This window comes from Vipera berus (genome assembly GCF_964194415.1).
Source record: "Vipera berus genome assembly, chromosome: 2".
NCBI classification, from domain to species: Eukaryota; Metazoa; Chordata; class Lepidosauria; order Squamata; family Viperidae; genus Vipera; species Vipera berus.
In genome coordinates this window covers 207338010-207355564 of record NC_138203.1, presented here as the reverse complement: position 1 = coordinate 207355564, position 17555 = coordinate 207338010, and the positions used below count along the sequence as shown (strand labels likewise).

At 37.3% G+C, this 17555-nt stretch overlaps 1 protein-coding gene across 1 annotated transcript in view; it reads left to right on the top strand.

Moving 5' to 3' along the window:
- CAMK2A (calcium/calmodulin dependent protein kinase II alpha) overlaps positions 1-10486 on the top strand; it is a gene marked incomplete at its 5' end in the record, with an annotated part of 178698 nt that extends 168212 nt beyond the window's left edge. The window contains 4 exons of the mRNA XM_081320536.1: positions 1795-1889; positions 2989-3217; positions 4052-4114; positions 4970-10486. Coding sequence (XP_081176662.1) covers positions 1795-1889; positions 2989-3217; positions 4052-4114; positions 4970-4973 — 391 coding nt within the window. The 3' untranslated portion in view covers positions 4974-10486. The remainder of the gene's footprint in view (positions 1-1794; positions 1890-2988; positions 3218-4051; positions 4115-4969) is intronic.
- Between the last annotated feature and the right edge of the window lie 7069 nt (positions 10487-17555).

The following is a 17555-nucleotide window of genomic DNA, read 5'->3' as shown; positions in this document are numbered from 1 at the left end:
AAATTGTGATTCCTGGCTGAGAGAATGAACTGCATGAATGTATTAATGAAGAATAGGGGGCAAAGACCTGGTTTTTCTTTTGCCCCTGAGTATGAAGTTTAAAAAAACAAGTATTCAAAAACCACTACTAGCTCTGCAAATAACTAAGTAGCAAAGTGATTCAAATATACCATTGTTAGATCCCTGCAGAAACCTTGAAAGAGATATGAAATTAATGGGAAACATTTTTAGAGATGATTCAGATAAGACAATATTGCTCATTCTTGTAACATTGTGGTGGATTCAGACAACATTGACCTTCATTTGTAATCCCATGGTTTTGTTTTCATTATTAAAAGGGAAGACAGAAAAGCTAATTAATGGTAACAAAACATCCATGAATTACAAGGGTATATCCTTGGTGGGTAATTATGAATTAAGAGAGTAGTTTCCATACATTTAAAAAACAAAAAAACAAAAACAGTAGAATGTTTTATTTGGAATCAATAGTTTATTTTCTCCCTTTGCTATTATTGTTCCTTTAAGGTTTATTTTCTTTTAAAAATAGATTTCTCAAACATGACTCTATAAAGTCTGCCATACCATTTAAGAATAATCAGTACAGTACGAGCAATATAAAATAATGCCATTGTTAAATTGTTTAAATCATAAACCAATAACAAAACAGTAGCAAAGAATTCCCATCTAGAAGATCTATAAAACACAATAACTTGTGGACCAAGTACATGTACCACTTGAGAATTGAAACCCTCCCTTTAAATTGTATCAGAAGTCAACCAGCAGCAGCATAATTTTCTTCACACAGTTGACATGGACTTTTAGCAGGTCACTGCTGCTCCTGAGAATTCTGTAAGACTTTTAACTCATCCTTCCAAGTAATCTTTATAAACACCCCTAAGCATGTTATGTCAACATATGTCACAATATTACAGCATGGAACTTAAAAGGGTAAAGGTTCCCCCGCACATGCGTGCTAGTCGTTTCCAACTCTAGGGGCCGGTGCTCATCTCTGTTTCAAAGCCGAAGAACCAGCGCTTGTCCAAGGACGTCTCCGTGGTCATGTGGCCGGCATGACTAGACGCCAAAGGCGCATGGAGTGCTGTTACCTTCCCACCGTGGTGGTCCCTATTTTTCTACTTGCATTTTTACGTGCTTTCAAACTGCTAGGTTGGCAGAAGCTGGGACGAGTAACAGGTGCTCACTCTGCTACGCGGCACTCGGGATTCGACCTGCCAAACTGCCGACCTTCTGATCGACAGGCTCAGCGTCCTAACCCACTGAGCCACCGTGTCTCTAGCATGAAACTTATAAAGATATAAATTAAGATAGATTGGTACAAGGTACTTCTAACAAGAATTGGCACTTCTCTCAAAATGAACACCTGATCCTTCAATGAGATATACAAGGAAGGGACTTTGATCCCAAATCAAACCAAATTCCTATAGCAAAAAAACAAAACAAAATCCTCCTCTCTTTGAATTCAGTTTCAGTGTGCTTACCATGTTCATAATTGACCTTGTCATGTCAATCAAAAGTCAATTGGATTGAGATGGGTGGCTATAGAAATTAACTGAATGAATAAATAAATATCCTTGGAGGCAGTGAAGGACAATCTTTTTGGAGATATTACCCCATCTCCAGTCACAGTCTTTTCTCCCTCTTTTTCACTGATGGATGGGTACAGTTTTATACTCTCACTTTATATTCATCAACATGATGAAAAGCTTCTAAATAAATTTGAGTAGTGAGATAATTATTTTTCTCAATCCTCTATCTTTTTATGGATATCTCCAGTAAAATGTGTGACCCTGGAATGACGGCGTTTGAACCAGAAGCTCTGGGGAACCTGGTGGAAGGGCTGGATTTCCATCGATTCTACTTTGAAAACTGTAAGCATCCTTTATGTTTTGAAAAGTTGCTGGACTTTGATTTAATTCTGTGTATGTCTGTGTGTATGTTTAATCCCTAAACAATCAAAGAATGGAAAGGGGAAGGCATAGTTATGTATTTCTATATGGAAGAGTGTTTTACTTGTGAGAGAGAATGGTTGTTATATGCAAATTGAAGGATTAATTAATTATATAGGCCATCTTTATTTATATATTTATTTATTTGCAATATTTATATACCATCAATTATAGGCAATTAATTTTAATTTGTAGTCTTTTTCCTCCTCCTCCTCAGTTTGTCCTTTTAAAAATGGCTTCTAATATATATATATACACACATACACATATACACCTATACTTACACACACATGATAGAGATAGAAATGGAGACAGAGATAGAGACAGAGATAGAGAGATATAGAGATAGACATGGAGATAGAGATATACTTACATATAATGTGGTGCATGCATATAATTTGGGAGAAGGGAAAATTTCAAGGAATAGTTTGAGCTGGAATTGGAAACTCTAGGTTGTTAAGGCAGAGAAGTTGGCATTTATATTCTGTCTACTCTTCCCTTTCATGAAGTTAAAAACTGAGTTTTGAATTGATGCTGTATATATTTTGCAATTATATTTCTACAGTTCTCTGGTTGTTTGTAAAAAAAATCTGAGGTTGCTATGATGGAAGGCTGACAATAAAAAAGGCTAAACAGAACTATTTAATACAGATTTAAATCCCTATTCATACAGATTATTCTTAATGATTCTCAACGTTTTACACAAAATCATTGGTGTTTTAATGTGAAGTGCACATTGTTAGATTCTGAATCTGAGGTAAAAGATTTGCACAGTTGTTAAATTAAGCTTCTTAGATTCAGGTTTGAATTGGAGCAGCAGTAAAGCATTTGTAGTCGATGAATAACAGAAATACACCTTTGAAAGAAATATTGCACTCTGTTTTTAATGTGGCTGGAGCACGCTCTGAAATCCTAGCAAAATGCATCACACACCTGTTTTTGTCAATTGTATTCAGTTATTTCCTCACAAAGGTAATAATCTCTCATGTCAGTGAGTTGTTGTTTTCCCCCCCATCTGCAGTGTGGTCCAGGAACAGCAAGCCAGTGCACACAACCATCCTGAATCCACATATCCACTTAATGGGAGATGAGTCTGCCTGCATTGCTTACATTCGTATCACACAGTATGTGGATACAAGTGGGATCCCACGCACTGCCCAATCGGAGGAGACTCGAATCTGGCACCGCCGGGATGGCAAATGGCAAATTGTTCACTTCCACAGATCTGGAGCACCTTCGGTTTTACCACAGTAAGTCAATCCCAAGCTATGCTGATTCCTATTATCACTTCTCTTGGCACACAGGTGCATCACTGTAAAATATGGATTCAAAAATCCATTCTAAAGAAGATAGTCATTGTTAATGGATCCAATATATAAACATGCAATACTGTTTCATTATCTGTGTCCAGCATCTGAAATTCAGAGTTCTAACAAGTGTAACAATGAAGCTGAACAAACATTAATGTATTATTGGGCTTTCACAAGAATGAAGTATATTTTAATATGCTTTAAATGGATCCAAGATAGCATAAAGTTAACCCTTCCTCTGTTCATATCCTTCTCAGAGGCATGGGTAATTTTTATAGCTTACATTAATATGTTTGAATAAAATTGCATTCATTAAACAAATAAGTGGTCCTTTTCTTCAGTGTTTTTAAAGAAAGTGCCATTCTTTCTATTCCATTATCGTATCCATACTATTATATCATAGTAGTATATAATAATGGTATGTAATGGATTTGTATACTGTACTATTTTGGGCTGTGGGAGGGTTGACATTTTACAGCCTGTGATGAAAGAGTGATTACCCAGCAGTAAGAATTTGAAACATGGGATTCAGATTTTCCTTTTCCTTTTTTAAAAATAAGAAACTTAATAAACTATGTAAAATTCTTTGTGGAGGAATAGAAAAATTGTAGATTGGGCCGAACAACAGTAGATGATTCACCCATTAAAAGCAACAAGTGCTTAGCTCTGAAAAGTGTGGATTTTGCATATTTTTTTTTTGCATTCAGCCATGTTTCTGGAATTGATTTTTTTTTTCTGTTGGGTTCTTATATGTAACAACTACATGGATGTTAGGTCCAATATGACCCTTTCCATGCAAAGTAGAGCTGCGCCTATTCATTTGGCCGCTATAGACGGGTAAGAACTTCATTAAATTAATTTATCAAACATATAAATGTGCACAACTGTCAAGATGATTCCATATTTGTCTAATAGAGGACATTCATATAGTTTTAAACAAGTGACAAAAATAATTAATTATATGAGGCAAGAACGGCTAGCTGTGTAGAACCAGTTTTAGAAAACAGTGTTAGGGTGTAGTAAAATTTGCCCATCACTAGCCACCAGCCCTAAAAAGCTGCAGTGAAGCCCATTTTTATAACTGGGTTGACAATGCTTACATGTATGCTCTGTCTTGCATATTCTTTTATATCAGCGTTTGAGGGGTCGATATGCTATCTTCCATCTTCTCTCTTCAAGAGAAAATGGCTTTAAGCAGTTCTTGGGGCTGTGTGGGCCAACCCTAACTGAACCCAGTAGCACAGGTGTGGGGAACGATGGCCCTTTATGACTTGTGGACTTCAACTCCCAGAACTCCCATGCTGGCTCAGGAATTCTGGGAGTTGAAGTCCACAAGTCATAAAAGGGGCATCGTTTCCCATACCTGTAATAACAGCTGGTCATTAGGCAATTCTTAGCAGGCTGTTTTCTTCTGGTCCCAAGGGATCATGGGTAAGAAGAAGCCCTTCCAACATAGCAGCCAACCTCCTATACAGTACTTATTTGCTGTTAAGAGCCATCTTTATTTCCCCAGATTGTGAGAGCTGGACACCAGTAGCAAACAAGGTTCCATATTTGTCTACAGAGGACATTCATACAGCTTTAGAGAGGTGACAAAAATAATCATGAAGCAAGAAAGGCTAGCTGTGAAGAACCAGTTTTAGAAAAGTGTTTTTTTGGAATAAAACAACTATTTCTTTTTGTGTCTTTCAGCTGAAGCACCTGCCCTGCAGGCCAAGTTTCTCACTGCCTCACTACAAAAGGAAGATACTTGCTATCCTTTATCTAGGGAACTGGGCAGCTGGCTCTCCTATTTGTTTCTTGCTGGAATTCCTTTCACCCTTGGAACTCCTTGCCAAAATAAACTGAGCATTCAATAGACTTTTTCCTCCTGTTTCACCTGGTTCATGTTTGCTATTCTGTGCCATCCTAGTAGAAGACAGCATATATCATGGCCCTATTGCAGGAAAAAAGCTTTCTGCATACAACAAGAAACCAATCTGGAAGAGGCTGAAATAAAGCCTTCATCAAATAAAAAAACCCAGCACTTTCTGGCCACTTCTCCTGGAAGTTACAAGCTACAAGTAGCTGCTCCTTCTAATGGGAGGCCAATTTTGATTGGAACATCCAGACACCACGTGAGGAAGCCTCTCTGAGTCAATGCCAGCATTTTCAATTGTACCTGACATCAGCTGTCAATAAATGCGATGTTACATGCTCCTAAAATCAGGAGGCAGGCAAATAACTTAGGTGGCCATACGCATCTAATAAATAAACAAAATTATTTGGTTTAGACCATTAATTACAAAATTCCAAACAAGTGTCTATCACTTGATAAAATCTCTGTTCACAATTTTTTCTTGGAGTGAATTAAGTTTTATCTGAATGGCAGGTAAAATATATCATTGATTTATCTTCCCATCGGAATATGTTTTGTGATTAGGCTAATAGATATTCCCAACAATTCTAGGAAAAAAAGCCCTTTTATTTTATCAGAGACTGGGCTGAAAGGAAATGGCCAGTAGTTTGTCATCATGACTATGACTCTAAGTCAGTGTTTTTCAAACTTGGCAGTTTTCAGATGTGTGGACTTCAATTCCCCATGCTGACTGAGGAATTCTAGGAGTTGAAGTCCGCATATCTTAAAGTTGCCTGATTTGAAAAACATTGCTCTAAGTCAGGGGTCTTCAAACTTGGCCCTTTTATGACTTGTGGACTTCAACTCCTAGAATTTCTCAGCCAGGCATGTTGGCTGAGGAATTCTGGGAGTTGAAGTCCACAAGTCATAAAAGGGCCAAGTTTGAAGACCCCTGCACTAAGTGACCATAAAAGAAATAATAGCTGGAAAATATTAACCCGATAGCAATTGTTTCCATGTTAGTTTTCAATACTGTGAGATATTTTCAAAATAGTGAAATATAGTGAAGTATATAGTTGCCACTATTCAATTTACAATAGGAGCTTTGCTTATCTATGACCAGTTGGGAAATAGCTGCCTAAAAAAAAGTGCTGTTTTGACTTCATAGGCTACTGACTTTCTTTGTCTCAGCAGGTCTTTTGTTTCCTTACCTTTAGCATTATGAATCTTATCTTCTCTTTGCCTCTCCAAGACTTGGGTTGATAGCAGTAGCAGGGATCCCAGATCTGGGCTATCTCTCTTTGCTACTATCTAGCAGTCAGTTGAATTTTGGTAGCACCAAGCAGTAACAATCAAATAAATCAACAAATGACTCCCAAAACCCACCCTCTACCTTTTCTACATATGCATTTCAGGAAACGTGGCAGCATGGAAGATATCTATGGTGTGGAAACAGAACTGCCCATTACTCTGAAATAAAAATAGAGGCCAACCCTTTCCAGCAAAGATAGAAAATGAAAGCTTTACAAATGACACTTTGAGGCATTTTGATGATGCTTTTGACAAACAAAATGAAACCTTTCGCTATTTCTTGTACTTTGCATGCCTTTTTACAGGAAAAATGAAACCCGTGTTATTTCGTAAACTTTTGAGTATTGCTGAAATGGATCTTTATGTAATACCTAGAAATATCAACTGTTTGGGTTTGTGGTTGATTGTTTTTTTAATAAAGTTGGGGTGGGGTGGGTGACTTAATATGTTATTGTTTACATTTGGAGTTGACTTGTGATAAATTGTTATGAAAAGTGTAAAAAGGTACAAGAAATTAAAAATGGGGAAGAAGGATGTGTGACGTGGCCCTGTGGAAAAGCAGAAAGAAATGGACACAATACAAGAAACCGGTCAGGTTCACTTGTTATATGCTACGGAAGTCTGACAATCCAAACTGCACATCTGAATGGCATCATGAAGAAGGAATCTACTTTGGAACAGTGGCAATGCCTGTTAATATATCATGATATAAAAGCCAGCTTGAAGAAACAGAGAAACGGATTCTTCTTAAGCCTGTATAATTTTTTTTTTGAATGATAAAGAAAACATGTTGAAAATGACCTTGAAGGCAGCACCTGCTTGCCTTCCAAGGATAGATATAAGAAGCCTGAGGATTATTTTTTTGGCAGTGTCTCTGTTTCTTGTTCCCTTTTATTTTTTCCAGATTTAAGAGTCTTTACTCTTTGGTGTGAGATTAACTACCATGCACCAGGGGAATGAACTTATAAATAGCACTTCCTTCATTTGCATGACATCTAACTCTATAGACCGCTATATGTATTTCAAAGCAAACAGTACTTGTTTAGGAACAATTACAACAAAAAATGGATAAGCTTGCTGTATAATTTTGAATGATGTAGTTTTACCTTTTCCGTAAAAATGCTTAGCTTTCCATCTTCTAAGACAGTGTGAATACCTGATGCTATAAAACTATGTTTGCAAAAATGCAAGAATAATTTCCCACTGGAGCAGGAGGGAAGTGATGACAATTACAGGGCGCCTACTTGATAGGATTTGATTGCCTTAAATAGAAGTTTACTTTTTTATATGGAACAAAGTAGAAATATACCATTTACACAAACTGATAATATAATTGGATAATTCAATGAAGAATTATATTGAGATTATTTGAGCTGAGAAGGGCTTTTAGAGTTCAAGAGGTATTGTATTATTGTATGGATATGAATACATGTTCATAATTAAACTACTTGGCTTTCAGAACATTTGGGGGGAGGGGGGCTTCCTTATCCAATTCTACCCTGGCATTTCAAATTAGCATGGCCCTTACTATCATGGACACCTTATTTTTGAAGGGTCATTCTTCTTCATATCACAATTTTATGTTGAGCATCACTAAGCCTTCTACTCAACCCTGGATTCCAAGGAAGAAATGTATCTTCTTTTGAGCTTGAATCTCCTTTTAACTTGTTCATCCTTAAATAATTGACTAGAGAGCTACTCTTGTGCTCTTCCTTCATGAAAATCTCAATTTAGGTAATAAATCTTAAATATTTGTCAGCGTTGCTAAACCTTGGCAGCCTATCTTGTCTGAGTTTTTACTTGTAGAAAGAGTCTCCTACCCATGTTTTCTATCAAGTGTTGCCATTAAATACCTTTCTTAATGGCAACTTAAATATTGCATTTTGCAATATTTTACAGCTTCCAGCATCATTTTGAACAATGCTTTCACAAGCTAAGAAGCTGGAGTCTGCAGGAAGCTGAGCTGAGTTTTTAGTCTTCCAGTAAAAAAAAACCTGATAGACTGAAATGTATTTCAACTCCTTTGAGTTTTGCCTGCTGCATCTGACATAAGCACCTGCACTTTAATCCTCTGGATTGCATTGGCATTTCTAAAACTTCTTTTCTTAGGTAAGGAAGCATTTATAGCCACATTATTATCCATTGCTTGTTTCTCTTTGCATTTTCTGTCCTTTCTTACTCTTTCAGATTTCTAGCATTTCTAATGGCTCATTTCTCATGATTCCAAACATCTGCAAAGAAATTGTCAATAAAACACAAAGTGTGCTTATTATTTATTTTGTACCTGCTAGGGCTCATAACTAAGATTTCCTTTGAAGACTGACCTGTCTTCATAGGCCAGATGACCCAGTACCTTTCTTGATTGTAACATCAAAAATGTGGGGAAGAAGTAGCTTACATACTGTACATCATTTTATCTTAAGAAAAGAACCACTTCTATTTTTATTTAAATTATTTTGGCAGGGATTATTTTGGTGTCTAATGGATGCTAACTTTTTCTAAACACAATATCTTTGTTAATGTTTGGACAGCATCTCATAACATTTGCCTGTTCTTCCTTTGTCGGCATCATTTTTCCCCCTTCTAGCAAAATTTTGTATTTCTTTCCACCCATTCCCCAAGAAATTTCATTGATTTTATTTTTCTCCTACCTTTTTTTTAAAGCAGAGGGGAGGGAAGTGATTTTTATAATCTAACAAAACAATGTCATCCCATTCAGAAATATCAGACCCAGCACTGTCTTTTTGGATGTTGCATCAAAGTAATGGATGCATATTCAATGTTTGTTTGTTTTTTAAAAAGTAAACATAGCAAACATTTTGAGCAAAAACCAATTCCTGCATTTATAGTTAAGAAACGATGTGCAACAAAAGCATCATGAATGAAAGGATAAAGATGCACAAACTAATCCAAAATCAAGTCTTGTCCATAAACTGCAATGCAGGAGGTCTTGTCTTGACATTACTCTTTATAAAAATAGGAAACCAGGGCTGATGTGTACTTTGTCTATTAATATTTTTGTATAGCAGTATGAAGATATCTCTCTGAAAATTTCCTATATCCATCAAGGTATCTATTTTAGCTCTAGTAAATTGGACAAGATGAAAGAAGGCTGCTCCAGCTGAAATAGTGTGTGAATACAGACACTAATTTTAAAAGGGGTAAAGGAAGAATATTTTTTGCTGCACTATACATTTACCCATTCGTTATTTTGCAAATCAACTTATTTCCGGCTCTAGAAAATAATAGGCACGTTGTTTAATTAGAGCGTTTCATAGCAGAGCTTATGACATTGTACAGTGTCGGTTAGGCTGCTGAGATTTATCCCCCCCCTAAACAAATGGAGATTCCAAATGAAGATTCCGTTCACTTGGCTTCCTGCATGACTGGGAATACAGGCTGATTCTTTTTTTTCCTTCTCAGTTATCTTTCATATTTTCTGTTTTATTAGGACGGATTTATTTCCTTCTCCTCAGTTCTTGCATGGCTGCAAACAAGCCACCTTCTGATATATATATTTTCTGTCCTAAAATAAAATCTTTGGGAAACAGTTTGGGATTTTCTTTTTCTAAGCGTTGCACAATTTTATGACTTTTTAACTTTAGGGGTAAGTAACAGGAAAAATGTTAAATGGAACTATGTGTATATATAAATATATATTATATAAATAACAAACACACAATATATGTATATATATATATGAAATTCCTTTGGAAATATTTATTTCACACAAATGCAAAAAGCAAAAGCAAACTGAAAAAAAAACAGCTTTGTAATGTAAGCAAATAAAAACTTCAGAGAGTTTCTCCCTCTCATTTGCAACTTGATGTGACTGGAATACTCAAAAAAAAATAATATTCAGTATCTTTTGTACGTGAATCAGAATTGTAAAGCAGCGTGATCGTGTTGGGTTCTTCCTTCCAGTTTTTTGAAGCTGTGGCTGTGAACAAATGATCACTGCTAAAATTTTATGCTATATTTTTGGGGTGAAGGGGGGGAAATAAGGATTGTCAGAGTTATTCTTGGTGTTTAAGTGCAATAAAATAGCTACAAATTCTTGTATGGAAAATACTGATTCTCATTGAATGATTCCTACAGTCTGTTTTCCTCTTATTTCTTTGTTCAAATTCTGTCTGAGCTGGATCATTTCCCAATTCTACAAACCTTGGTGTTGGACGCTGAAACCACATTCTCTGTTTTCATCCCATTCCTGAGAGTGGGAATCTGATCTAACTAACGGTTCGTGAAGCAGGTTTTATAACTACAAAAGAAAGATTTATTTTCACAAACATATTATAGGATGAGGTAAAGCCTGTCTCGATACATCCTAGAACAAGGGTAGGCAACTATGGGCAACTTAACATCCTATGCACTTCAACTCTCATAATTCCTAAACTCTAGCTCAGGAACTCTGGGACTTGAAATACATAGCTCATAAAATTGCCATAATTGTCCAACCCTGTCCTAGAGAAAAGTTTTAAAACGTGCTATATGTGTGCACATGTAGAAAGTAGAAGGAAGTGACCTCAGATTAGCAAGGCCGAGTCAGTAGATCATGAGGTCAAAGGTCAAAGGTCATGAGATACTGAAGAATCAGTCATTGGAGTCATTGCCTGAATGTATATTTCCCTCTTCTCTCTTGACCGTGGCTCCCCCTCCCCCAATGGTAGTCAACTCTTTTTTTCATCAACCTGGGTGTCCTTCAAATGTATAAACTCCACCTCCCACATTTCCTCAGGCAGCAGGCAGTTGCTAAGAATTCTGGGATTTGAAGAATAGCTATCTGGGGTAATAAGATTTGGAGATGATGAAAGGTGCTAAATAATCGGTCTCTCACCAGTCAAGCATCCTTCAATATTTGTATATTATACAAATATGTGTATAATAGTATGCACACTTTGCTCTTTATACTTGTATATAAAATTTAGTTCAGTGAGAAGTGCTTAGAGGGAGATGAGAATGGAGGCACAACCCAATCCAAGTCTTAAGCCAGAACCAGGGTGCTATAGCTTGCACATGAAGGCAAGATTCCATGGACCCCCTTTCCTGGACTGTGGGCCCCACATGAAAATTTACACAATTAAAGTCAAGGTGAAGAGAATGAAGGGACTGAATCTCATTGTGGCTTTAAAGATAGCACAATATTTATTTGTTTGTTTATATAATTTATATAGTTACCCATCAGACAGAAGTAGGGTTGCCAGAGGAGGACATGGATAATTGCAAAAGAGAACAAAGGGGTTGGGAAAAGGAGAAGAAATGAATTGTTTATGTTTCTTGGCATCTATGGCAAAAGTTGCAGCAAAATCCTGCCCCCCCCCAAAAAAATCTACTTGGATCTACATGCATAAGAAATTAATGTTTTCCAGTTTAAAAAGACTAGTTTTCCATTGTGATTTACTTTCACACACACACAAGCATACAAAAATCTTTATTTTCAAGAACATATGCTAATAACTAGTTGATGTCAACATGCTCTTCAAACTTCACCATAGAAACTCATGGAATGCGTCAGGTGATTTGCAGACCCCAGTGATTACAGATCTGAAAGGGCTGTCTGGGCAGTTAGAATCAGGAACTAAATTAAATAACAAAAATCTCGGCTGTCAAGTCTGTTGATGGAGGAGGGAAGCAGGCAGTTTACATGGTCACAATATATGAAAGCTTGAATGACTAGTATTGTGAAAATAGTGGAAGAGAAAGAAAACGGCAGACGATATTTGATTTTGAAGCTATGCTTGCCGGATGGAGGACATGAGAACAAAAAGGACACAAGTGATGCTGTCCAGCTAAATTGTTTCCAGTGACTTTGTAAAGCTCTGTACCTTTTAATGTTAGCAAGATATTGATGCTTGCCTGTTGTTAATGTCTTCGCTCCCTGCTTTAATCCCATTTTGTCAGTTAATGCTTGCTGATATTTAATCAATATCAAGCTATATTTTTGTTAGCTGGACTAAGTGGTATGTCTACTTGCGCTGAACTTCATCTAGGGACTGACTGGGAGGTGCCGCTTTACTTTCCAATGCTGTGTATTTTCCAATGCTCTTTTCTATAAAGCAGTGCCATCTAGCGGGACTTAAAAGAAATGCCTTCTCTGTTGCTATGTAGCCCCCTATGCACACTCCCCAAACCTGAGGTCCAGAAGGCCCATACTCTGCTAGGTCTTTCACAAGACTTTAAAGGCTTGGCTTTTCCCTCCAGCCTTGGAACCAGGACCTTAATTGAGCTGAGCTGGATTGTCTGTCTTTAGTCATTTGCAAGATGGGGTGGATTTTTCAGACCTTAGATGCACCATGCTTGATTGTCTACCCTAGCTATTTTAAATATTTTGAGTTGTTTTTAAAAGAAATAAAAAATTGCTGCTATCAGCCTAGAGATGTATTATTTAAAACAAGCAAACAAACACAAGAGCTTTGGAAATAGAAGGGTTTGTAATACCCTCTGCTGCAGTGGTGAGATTAAAATACCTGAACAACCGGTTCTCATAATTGATGCAGGCCTGGGCCTCCAATGACTAGAATGGACTTCCAGAAGTGGCATCCACACACTTCCAGTGGGCTCTTCTAGGCCTGGGAGGCCTCCTCCAGGCCTCCAAGCCCTAGACTGGACTTCTGGAAGCCAGCTGGTTCTCCAAATTCAGGTAAATTTAGCTACCGGTTCTCCTGAACCGGTGCGAACCAGCTGAATCCCACCACTGCTCTGCTACCATTTGGAGCTAAATTGGCATCATGTTTAGTTATCCCAAATGTGCTGTTCAAAAGGCAACTGAACTTTCTTGGTGTTTTTTTTCCTTGAAAAAGTTTCACTTCTCATCTAAGAAGCTTCCTCAATTCTGGCTGAACGGTCATTAGCACTCTGAAGGTCAGTCGTTAGTTCTCTGAGAGTCATTGAGAGGTTTAATCTGTGCCCTCAGGGTCACCTGAGCAGAGCAAATAGGTATGGAAGCTTCTTGGTGCTACTGAAAGGACTGTGTTGTAGACAGGAGATAGGTGGTGACATATCCCTACCCCTCTGTTAAGAGATGGCTGTTCAGTTTTAATATAGATGGCCTCTGTTATGTACTGGGGCTGTTGGTACATCACCACGTGCAGGACGTCTCTGGTCCTGTAATTGGTCAGCTTTGGGAAGCAAGCATGGTTTCAATCTGATTGGTTGCTACCAGAGGGTCTGGCTATATATTGTGGCAAGGTGCACCCAAGTTCTCAGTACAGTTCCAGCTTAATAAAAGAATGAGTTTCTCTGTACTCAACTGTGTGTCTTCATTCCTGCTCATCAGAGCCCACGACATAATAGCCTCCTTGACCCCTTTTCAAACCAGTGGTCCTCTCTGTCCAAAATATGGACTTTGCTGTCTTCAAAAGAGTGATCTTTGTCTTTCAGATGCAGATGGACCGCTGAATCTTGTCCTGATGGGTTTCTTCTCCTATGTCATGCTGTGCATTTGTGGTTATTTTGTTTCATCAATGTTCAAATCTACACATAATAATAAATAATAATAAACCTTTATTGTCAAAGTACAACATGTGTACATTGAGATTAGCTGAGCCTCCCCCCGTGCTCTCTCCCCCCAACACACAGTGACAACAAACCCTCCATCCTACCACACCATGTGAACCAACTACACCACACACCAGTCTCCCAAGTCAATTCTGCATAAGTTCACAGAGATTATATCCCATTTAAAAGCCTAACAGCCCACGGATAAAAGCTATTTTTCAGCCTGTTGGTACGGCTGGCTATACTCCTATATCTCCTACCGGATGGTAGGAGAGTAAAGAGATACCGTCCAGGGTGTGAGTCATCCCTGAGAATCTTCCTCAGTCTTCGAAGGCAACGAGCTCTGGCGATGTCATCCAGTGGTGTCAGAGGACAGCCCACAATGTCTTCTGCTGTGCTCACTACCCTCTGTAATACTTTCCTGTCTGCGGCTGTCAGACCAGCATACCAAACCGCAATACCATACAAGAGGACGCTCTCTATAGTAGACCGGTAAAAGAGGGTCATTAGCCGTTGTTCTACCCTGTTCTTCCACAAGACCCTAAGAAAGTGAAGCCTCTGTTGGACCTTTCTAGCCACCTGGGTTGTGTTAACTTTCCAGGTCAGATCTTCACAGAGGTAGACTCCCAGAAATTTAAAGGAGGAAACTCTCTCCACACAGTCCTCCCCGATGTAAAGTGGGGCAGGTTCCTCCTTTTTTCTCCGGAAGTCTAACACCATCTCTTTCGTCTTGCCGATGTTTAGGTGCAAGTTGTTGTTACTACACCATATGGATAGTTTTTGTACCTCCACCCTATATTTATTTATTTATTTATTTATTTATTTATTTATTTATTTATTTATTTATTTATTTATTTATTTATTTATTTATTTATTTATTTATTTATTTATTTATTTATTTATTTATGGGATTTATATCCCGCCCTATCTCCCGAAGGACTCAGGGCGGCTAACAACAATAACATATAATAAGTACAGAAATTAAGATAAAAATAAAATTAAAATCATCTGTGCAATAAATTAAAATTAAAAATTAAAAATAAATTAAAAGTTGTAAACATAATTAAAATGCCTGTCAGTCCAGGTCAGCCAGGTGGAAAAGGAGTGTTTTGAGGCCGCGGCGAAAGGACTGGAGATCTTGGGCCATCCGAAGCTCAGGGGGGAGCTGATTCCATAGGACTGGAGCTCCCACAGAGAAGGCCCTCCCCCTGGGGTCTCATCCCCACCTGTAATAAGACCCACCACAGTTGTATCATCTGCGAACTTGATTATCGCAGTGGATGGGTCAGATGATACACAATCATAAGTGTATAAAGAGTACAGGTAGGGGCTAAGCACACAGCCCTGTGGCGTGCTGGTGCCATGTCCCATGGCATTGAACCGCATAGGCCACATTGCTTAGTTTGTGTCGGGGTGTTTATCCTTGGGGTGGACCAGCTTCTGCTATGAAATATTCTTGAGTTTAAAGTGTGCACGTAAGTTGTGTTGGTTGAAAAATCCTAATTCTTGGTTGAGAAGTGAAATGTTTTCAGGGGAAACCCCCTCCCCCCAAAAAAGGTCCGGTTGCCTTTTTTTGTATAAATTTTATTAGTTTTTATATGGTTAGGAATAAGGTGGGGTCGGGGTTGGGGTTGGGATTTGGGTTAGGGCTAGGGTTGGGATTTTTCCAAATAACATTCTCAATATTTAGCAAACAGCATAATGTCTGGGTTCATGTCTTTAACAAACAATAATAGATAATAGTTAATTATCATAAACAATATGTTAATTAACCACTCAACAGTCTTTTTCTTGCTAATATATATTCAAAGTTCCATATCACATTCCTTTCTCTCTAACTCATTTTTCTAGCCATTGATAGAAATTATCCCATGTTCTAAAACTGAGTCTTCTTTCTCTTTTATCTTTAAAGTCAGTCTATCCATTTCTGCACACTCTAAAATTTTCTTAATTAGTACTTCAGCTGGTAAATTTTCATTTTTTCAATGTTGGACAAATACAGTTCTTGATGCCGTTAGTACGTGTAGAATTAAATATATGTAATTTTTCTCATAATTTGCTCCTATTATTCCTGTTACTCGTCCCAGCTTCTCCAACCTAGCAGTTCAAAAGCACATAAAAATGCAAGTAGAAAATTAGGGACCACTACGGTGGGAAGGTAACAGCGTTCCATGCGCCTTTGGTGTCTAGTCATGCCGGCCACATGACCATGGAGACGTCCTCGGACAAGCGCTGGCTCTTTGGCTTTGAAACGGAGATGAGCACCGGCCCCTAGAGTCAGAAACAACTAGCATACCTTTACCTTTACCTTTATTCCTAACAAAAAAAATTCTGGCTTAAAGTCTATTTGTTTTTTAGTCATTTTCCCCAAACATAAATGTATTTTAACCGAAAATCTTTTTGTTTCAGGGCATGTCCACCAGATATGATAATATCTGTTTGCATTTCCAACAGTTGTTTGATGCATTTTTAAACATTTTTGCTAATCTCATTGGTGTCATATGTCATCTGTAAAACATTTTATGTAAGTTTTCTTTATATGCCACTCTTTAGTTAATTTAACATTTCTTTCCCATAACTTTTGCCAGTTTTCTAATTCTATATCATATCCAAAGTTCTTTGCCCATGTTATCATTGTTTCTTTTAGATGTTCTTCCTCTATCTTTAAGTTTAACAGAAATTTATAGAGTTTCTTAATCAACTTTTCATCTGTTTTAACAGTATCTGATCAAATTCTGTCTGTTCTTTATAAAATCCCATTGTTTTAGCATCTTTTTCATATCTCGTTTGAATCTGCAGATATGGCCACCATGCTAGATCAATACCTTGTTCTTGTAAATCTTGTCTTTCAATTTTCCTTCATTGTTCAAAATAACTTTATAGGTCACAACTTTATTGTAGTTAATTAAATATGGGTAAGCAAAAGCTTCCATTGTTGAAAGTATAATTTTCCCATTCTGAAAGTATAATTTTCCCATTCTGAAAGAAGTGAATTTCTTATAAAATGGTTTTGAAAGTATCTATGTATTTTATTCTTCCCATACCACAGAAAGGCATGCCAACAATTTGTAGGTCATGCCCCTCTGGTACAATAGTCTTTTGTCTCTAAGCATTATCCATTCTTTGAGCCATGTTAAAATAGTTGCTTGGTAGTATAACATCCAGTTTGGCAGTCCAAATCCTCCACTTTCTTTCACTTCTTGTAGAATTTGCAATCTAATTCTAGCTTTTTTTCCTTGCCAGATAAATTTCAATATTGTTGTATTCAGTTCATCAAAAAAAGCTTTTCCCAGCCTTACAGGAATCATTTAAAATAAAAAGTATTTTTGTTAAGATACTCATTTTCACTGTTGCTATTCTCCTCAATATTGAAAGTTGGAAGTTTTTCCACTTTTCCAAATCCAATTTTATTTGTTTTAGCATACTTACATAGTTATCTTCTTTTATTGTTACACATCTTGCTGTTAGATAAATTCCCAAATATTTAACTTTTTTTAACTATTTGAAGATTTATTTTTTTGTTAGCTGCTTTTTTTGTTTTTATGTTAGGTTCTTTGTTAGCACTTTAGTCTTTTCTCTGTTTATTGTCAACCCTGCCACTTTCCAAATTTTTCTATTTTCTCCATAAGTTCA